The sequence below is a fragment of the Anarhichas minor genome, unplaced genomic scaffold, assembly GCF_050575085.1.
Source record: "Anarhichas minor isolate MPS153535 unplaced genomic scaffold, ASM5057508v1 ptg000042l, whole genome shotgun sequence".
In the NCBI taxonomy this organism is placed as follows: Eukaryota; Metazoa; Chordata; class Actinopteri; order Perciformes; family Anarhichadidae; genus Anarhichas; species Anarhichas minor.
Window position 1 is genome coordinate 6,243,910 of NW_027466488.1, and position 7,780 is coordinate 6,251,689.

Consider the following 7,780-nt stretch of genomic DNA (forward strand, 5'->3'; position numbering starts at 1 on the left):
TGCCTCGTATGGAAAACTAGAGCGGCACAAGACAGACGCACCAAAGGAAAAGTTTCACCTCACCTTCCCTCCTGCGCGTCAAGAGTTCACCTTGACTGTGACATAACGGAGAGCGTTTTTTAAAAACTTTTTCCATGATTGTTTGAGTCGGGCTACACGGACCTGTGGAGCTTGCACTGCTTGTTGAAGGGCTGTCAACACAATGGGACGCCTGCTTCTGCTCCTGGTTGTCACTCTCTCCCTCACCTGCCAGGTAGGTCCAATAAGAGTGCAAGATGATATTAAAGGCTATTACAAACGCACGTCGTGTGTGTGTGTTTGCATAATTTTACGGCTGTAAAAAAAGTTTTAAAATACTTTGTACTTAACTTTTCAAACATCTTGAAGTAACCTGTTTTATAAACACGCTGGGCTGATTGTGTGTTTTAGGTTTTGTGCTCCGGAGTGTTTGAGCTGAAGCTGCAGGAGTTCCTCAACAAGAAAGGGATACCGGGGAACTCTAACTGCTGCCCCGGAGGCTCTGCTCATCCGCAGGGCAGTAACCAGCAGTGTGAGTGCAAGACTTTCTTTCGGGTTTGTCTGAAGCATTACCAGGCTAACGTCTCCCCCGAGCCTCCCTGCACCTATGGCGGTGCTGTGACTCCCGTCCTCGGCTCCAACTCCTTCCAGGTGCCGGAGACCAACGCGGACAGCTTCACCAACCCAATTCACTTCCCGTTCGCCTTCACATGGCCGGTAAGTGTTTTTATAAACACCTTATGTGAAACATTATTTGAAATACGGTATTCCTGTAAGATTATTGTAAAACTATTGTTTTAACCGCATTTAAAATGTTTTGTGTGTGTGTGTAGTGTTTGTGTCATGTCGTTTTTTTATTATGATTTATCTCACATGTTTAAGTAGTAATGGGAACTGTTAGACTGTGAAGTTACTACTGTCTTACTCCATTTGGGACATATTAGCTTTGAAGAGTGCAAAACGCAACAGATGCTCCCAAACTCAACACTTGTGAGGGTCTTTGTCAGCACTGTGTGAGAGGGGCTATTGTAGTATTTCTGTGCTCTTTGGTAGGATAACACGGGGAGGGGAGGAGGGCGAGTGTGTGTGTCTGTGAGAAGAGGAGGGGGTGTCACCAAACGCTCCTCTCCTCCGACCAGGCGTGGTGGGAAATTTAACATCCTCTGAGTTGGCACATCATTGGCAGCGCAGCGTGAAATTCCGCCTCGTTTGGTTTTACGGCGGTGTCAGAGTGTGATAGTAGCAGGGGTGTGAAAAAATGAGCAGGTAGTAGCCCTTATTAGGCCCCTAATCAACACGGGAATTAGGCTGTGAAGTTTATTGGGAGGCCTCCTAATGGCCCTCTGCTGCTCTGCGGAGGGAGGGAGGCCTCCAGGCCGAGCAGCTGTTGACTCTCTCTCTCTGTCTCTCCTCAGGGGACGTTTTCACTGATCATTGAAGCTCTGCACACTGAGTCCCTGGACGACCTGACAACAGGTGGGTGACAGCCAGAAAAGGCAGCAGTGTAACTCAAAGACAGGCCAGAAGGCTAATGGTGGCCTTGTTTCACAGTTGCATGTTTTTCACTTAGTGCTCAGTCATTAGTGCTAAACAGGGCAACACAGAGTTGAATGAATGTTAGAGAACAGTATGCTGAGAGCAAATTCTATACACTTCTTTCATACATATATATTCATGTAGCCTTCTACATAATAACATCATAATAAATAACTTGATTTAAAGGCAGTCTCTATGTGCCACACTTCTCTACAGCTGGAGGTGTATTTATCATCAAAAGATAAAGCCCACCCACAGATTTTGCAGGTGCCAGTTGAGATTTGCCCCTACAGTGTGATATTCTCTTAATGTAATCTTAATGTCATGCTCTTATCGCTAATGATGACTAACTGACCACAACATGGGAGTGTGTGTGTCTGCGATGGTGGAGATAGTGAAAAATCTGGCAGTCACCAGAAGTAATCTATCAACCTATTTCTAAATGAGAAGACACAATTCACATTTTAAAATGTTTTTTATTTTTATTTTGTTCAGGCGGCAGCATCCACCACTTTACTTTCTTGGAACCAGAAAAAAAGTATTATCATTCCGGCATTAAACCTCATGCCCAAATAAAAATATACTAACATATGAGTGACTGTCTTTCTATAGAAGGCCAAACAAAGAAATCTTCATTATAAAAATAATACAGATATCTTAGGTCTAGTAAACAAATTAGATAAGTGTCATAATTTGACAATGACAAGGTATCACCCCCCTTGTGCACCTGTGTTTCAGAACATCATGCTGTTAGCACTCAATCATAACACTAACAGAAATAACATGACAAATAACAAGCTGCGTTATTGACTTTTGCAGACAACCCGGAGCGTCTGATCAGCAGGATCACGACTCAGCGTCACCTCACTGTGGGAGAAGAGTGGTACAAGGATATGCAGACAGCCGGCAGAACTGAGCTGCGTTACTCCTACCGCTTCCTGTGTGATGAGCACTACTACGGCGACGGCTGCTCCGTCTTCTGCCGGCCCAGAGACGATGCTTTTGGGCACTTCACCTGCGGCGAGCGCGGGGAGATCATATGCAACTCTGGCTGGAAGGGACAATACTGCACTGAATGTAAGTGTGTTTGCTTGTCAATGTGCCCCAATACACAAGATATAATAAAACATGCTTTTCATTAGTCATGGCTCAGAGAGCTGAAGAATGCATTTTTTAACTCTCACAACTAAGGCGCTATATATTAACACTTATGAGGCAAAGATTTTCTGGATTTCTGAAAAGTAATTTTCAAAGTTAACCACTTGCCTATCTTTATTGTTGAGGGACTTTTTTCACCTCCTAATACAGGGCCCGTGTGCAACAGGCGTCAGTTCGTTATCCCATAGCACCAGAGGCCTCCATTCTAATGAGCCGCAGTGGCTCCTCAGTAATTCACACGCCGCGTGCCTTCCATTAGACCACTGGGGCCTCCTCACCCCAAACCTCCTCCCCGATTGGCCAAGTGGGGGTCCTGTATTGTTGTTGCTCGGACTGGTGATTGGCCGAGCAGGGTTGTGTATTGTTGTGGAGGGGGCAGCTGCTCGGTGAGAGGAGACAATGGAGCAGCTGTCTGATGGTTAGCTCCACACAGACCAGCTGGCCCTGGAGGGAGGAGGAGGGGAGTGAGGAGAGACGGGAGGAGCGGAGGAGGGAAAGGATGAATTTAGAAGAGGAAGAGGAGAGAAGGAGAAGAAGAGAGGGGATAGGTTGATTGAAGACGAAGGGAGGAGGATCAGAAGTAGGAGGGTAGAAAGGGGGGAGAGGAGGAGAGGGGCCAAGGGTGAGAAAAGGGACTTCTGACCCACAGTCAAGGGGAGAAAGGAGGCTTTGTGTGGGATGCTTTTGTGTTGGAGAGAAACCATGTTAAAGGAGAGGGCTTGTTGGCTGGTTCCCCCGTTTGGTGAACAAAGTTGCCTGTAGACTGTTGAAGCTGAAAGGTAACATTTTTAGCAACTTTTGCAGCATTGAAGAGACCAACACATCTCAGCCGGTGGTCAGGAACGACCTGATGACCTTCAAGGTTTTATCCTTTTCCACTTTAGCAGCTAAGTTTGGTCCAGTGTGTCCTTAACTACCAAACATGAGCCACTGGGTTTATGAGACCTCTATGGCAGAGAGACAGACAGACAGACAGACAGGTGAGCAGGTAAACTAATTTTAGAGACACAGGCCAACAGACAGGCTGAAAGACAGACAAACAGATAAGAAGGTCGAGGCGCCAGCCAGACAGGCAGGCAGCTGTTTCAAAAAGCCCTCTGTGAATGGGAGACTGATAGAGGGCAAACACATGTTTCCAACACTGGATTTCCCATGATTCACCTGTCACTGTCTGTTTCCTCCCTGCAGCAATCTGTCTTCCTGGTTGTGATGAAGAACATGGCTTTTGTGATAAACCTGGAGAGTGCAAGTAAGTCACGCTGACAATGAAAATCTATTCTTCATATCTGGGAGTTGCCTCGATGAATAGACAGATCTATTGTTATTAACAATATTTAATGAATTTTGTGTTCCCAGGTGTCGAGTGGGCTTCAGTGGGCGTTACTGTGATGACTGCATCCGTTACCCAGGCTGCCTCCATGGTACTTGCCAACAGCCCTGGCAATGTAACTGCCAGGAGGGATGGGGTGGGCTCTTCTGCAACCAGGGTGAGTTTACTGAGAGATTTACTACTTTGCTGGCACTCTATCTGCCCTCTTTTCTTCATATTTAGGCTGTATCATTTATGAATGTTGCTCCTTGTTGATGTTTCCAGATCTGAACTACTGTACACACCACAAGCCCTGTATTAATGGAGCCACCTGTACCAACACTGGCCAGGGCAGCTACACTTGTTCCTGTCTGCCTGGATACACGGGTGCCGGTTGTGAAATCCAGGTCAACGAATGTTCTGGAAACCCCTGTCGCAATGGAGGCAGCTGCACTGTGAGTATCAATGAAGAGAAGTGATGTGTTGATAAAAACAAGTATATTCACTGAATCAAGCCTGTGTGTAACCACTGTTTACATTATCTCCATTATAGGATAACGATAACGGCTATAAGTGCACCTGCCCACCTGGTTTCTATGGCACCAACTGTGAGTTAAGCGCCAATACCTGTGCAGATGGGCCTTGCTTCAATGGCGGGCGTTGCGCCGACAACCCAGAAGGTGGCTACTTCTGTCAGTGCCCGATGGGTTACGCTGGCTTCAACTGCGAGAAGAAAATCGACCACTGCTCCTCCAACCCCTGTTTAAATGGTATGTTGTCCTCTGTGTTTGTAAGTTCACCTACAATCAAACATAAACCTAGAATTAAAATATCTCGGGACTAATCCTCGCTCTTTGTCTTGATCCCTCTCCCCTCTGCAGCTGCAGAATGTGTGGATCTGGTGAACTCCTACCTTTGTCAGTGTCCTGAGGGATTTTCAGGTCAAAACTGTGAGGACAGCAGCAGTATCTCTGGATTCTGTCTGTCCTTCCCTTGTCAGAACGGTGGGACGTGTCAGGAGGAACTGAACGGCTACACCTGTACCTGCCCTCCAGGTATGAGAGCACACTAACAAATGCGTCTTTATAATGTTTACATTATTTGTTTTTATGTAGCTTCATCATAGCTTTGTTCTAGAGTCTTAAACACTGCTTCTTCTTTAGGATATACTGGCGAAAACTGCAGCTCCCCCATCTCCCGCTGCCATCACAACCCCTGCCACAATGGAGCCACCTGCCATGAGCGTGGTGGTCGCTACGTGTGCGCCTGTGTGCCCGGCTATGGCGGTCACAACTGCCAGTTCCTCTTACCAGAGGTTCCCAGGGGTCAGCCGGTGGTGGATGGACCGGATCGCCGTTATTCTTCCCCAGAAAATGAAAATATTGAAGACGAGGAGGATGACAACAGTGGATTCCCCTGGACCGCTGTGTGTGCCGGCGTCTTCCTCGTTCTTGTGATTCTGATCGGCTGCTCAGTGCTGGTGGTCTACATTCGGGTCAAACTGCAGCAGAGGCACGGTCACCACAGCGACAGTGTCCACAGCGACAGCCACGAGACCATGAACAACCTGACAACCACCAACAATTGTCTCCGCAGTGACAAGGAACTGTGCACTATGATGACAACGTCAATTAAAAACACCAACAAGAAGGTGGATTACCATTCGGACCTCGATGGATCACTGGGGGGTCTTAGTGGAATCAGTGGGCTCAACGGATCAGAGAAGAACGGCTTTAAGACCCGCTACCCCAGTGTGGAGTACAACCTGGTCCATGAGCTCCGGCCTGAAGAGCTGTCGCTGTGTAAAGAAGAGCAGCGTGATGAGCCAGAGGTTAAATGTGAAATGTTTGATGAGTCTGACTCGGAGGAAAGATACAGGAAGAGACAAAACAGGTACATACAAAATATACATTTACATGGGTAGACTGCTTGGAAAATTGTGCATGCATTAAACTGCACGGATAAAAATGTCGGCCTAGATGCAGGGATAGCATGTGTTGTGTGAAGGACGACGTTTCTGAATCAGTTTTTTTGTCCTCTTCGTCCCACAGTGACGCATCAGAAATGAAACAAGTAGACGAGTCACCGAGCTGCAGCGAAGCAAAATATCAGTCGTCCAGCGAGTTGAACTATCACGCAGCAAGTGATCTTAAATACCAGTCAACCAGTGATGTTGAATACCACAGTTCCAGTGACAGCAGGTACCAGTGTACCAACAGCACCAAATACCAGTCCGTCTACGTCATGTCGGACCAAAAAGATGAATGTATCATTGCTACAGAGGTGAGTACACAAAAATAGAATAATCTGCCCGACAAATATACCAAATAATTGTAACTTGCCTCAGCACACATGTAAAAACACACTAAACACTGATTATTCTTCTCTCTGTATTACAGGTATGATACCAGTCCAGACCAGATCAGACCAGTTTCCTGTGGTTGATGGCGGTCCACACACACCAGCCCTGAGCAGTAGAGCTCAGCTTGTCTCCAGGAGGTTTTACTCCTGCTGTTTGCTGCTGTTCCCTGGGATTTACCTGAGGACTTTAAGCCAAGGTGCTACTGAGCCAACACAGAGTCAGTACCGACTTGGCAAGGACTTAGTACTACAGTAGTACTACGGGTGAATACTTGACATTTTTGAGCTGCGATGGATGTCTAATGCTGACTCAGTGCTATGGATGAAGCAACAGAAGACAGTGCTAGCTCTCGTACAAACTTTGTACAGAAACAGTGCTGAGCAAGAACTCATGCAGCAGTGGAAGATTTACTGCTTGTCCCAGGATGAACTATGGAGTATTGACTTGGATGTTGACCGATGATATTGTAGTACTGTGGAGTACTGGTTGAATGAACAGTGTAGTACCTTTGGAGTACTGAGAACTTTTGAAGTACAGTTGTAGTACTGTTATGTGCCGTGGTTTTACGACGCAGTGTAAAAGCTGTTGTGGATATTCAACAGTTCATGTTCTGTGCAGTGCTGCAGAGTAAAGGATGAAGTAATAGGAGTAGTCCCTGTACTTCACTAGTACTGCAGCTGTTGCTTGCTGTATGTCCACGTATTGTTAAGAATTAATAAAAATCTCAATTGGAGCTTTTCCTGACAAAACAAAAGTAAAAACAGTGGGACTTCTACAGCAGCTGTGCATCTTTAGCTTTGCAGCACTGACAGACAGTGTTGGCTGAGCTGGTTCTCAGCAGAAAATAGAGAACTGAAGACTCCAGTAGTGACTGCAGATCGATCCAACATGGATCATGTTGGGCCATACTGGCCTCCTGACCCCTGAAGGTTGTGATACACAGGGCAATGTTTTGGGCAGGGCATCTTAGGAAACACAGCAATCAGCACAAGAGAACGAACAAAGGATGAAACAAATCAGACAAAACATATAGGAAGTGTAATTATTCAATGACATCATTTTTCCTTTGGCCGCAATTTATTGACAAAATTACCTAAAAGAAGTTGCTCACTAAATTCTCCTCTAATGATGCTGTTGTGTTTCCAAGCAAGCCGAGCTATCAAGGACTAGTCTTATCTGCCAAGACCTCATTGCACTATGGAGGTGTGCGTGTGTGTGTGTGTATGAGTGTGTGTACAGAAGAGGAGATGATACCTGTGTGTGGTGTCAAATGTATGCACTGCCCACTCCCGCTCCCGTCACTCCCAGTCTTCCACTATTAGCCAATTAAAGGACACCATCACTCTGCCTGCCGTTGGTTAGGATTATTTGTTTTATTTGATATCTAAAGAAAGATG

The 7,780-nt window shown here is 46.3% G+C and overlaps 1 protein-coding gene across 1 annotated transcript; it reads left to right on the top strand.

Moving 5' to 3' along the window:
* Positions 1-202: 202 nt before the first annotated feature.
* On the top strand, positions 203-6,550 carry dldh (dihydrolipoamide dehydrogenase). The gene is made up of 12 exons (XM_076110142.1): positions 203-253; positions 430-735; positions 1,434-1,494; positions 2,374-2,631; positions 3,901-3,961; positions 4,069-4,199; positions 4,307-4,476; positions 4,575-4,791; positions 4,903-5,076; positions 5,185-5,914; positions 6,073-6,304; positions 6,421-6,550. Exons 1-12 carry the CDS (start codon positions 203-205, stop codon positions 6,424-6,426), a joined length of 2,397 nt encoding a protein of 798 aa, XP_075966257.1. The 3' UTR covers positions 6,427-6,550.
* Positions 6,551-7,780: the final 1,230 nt, after the last annotated feature.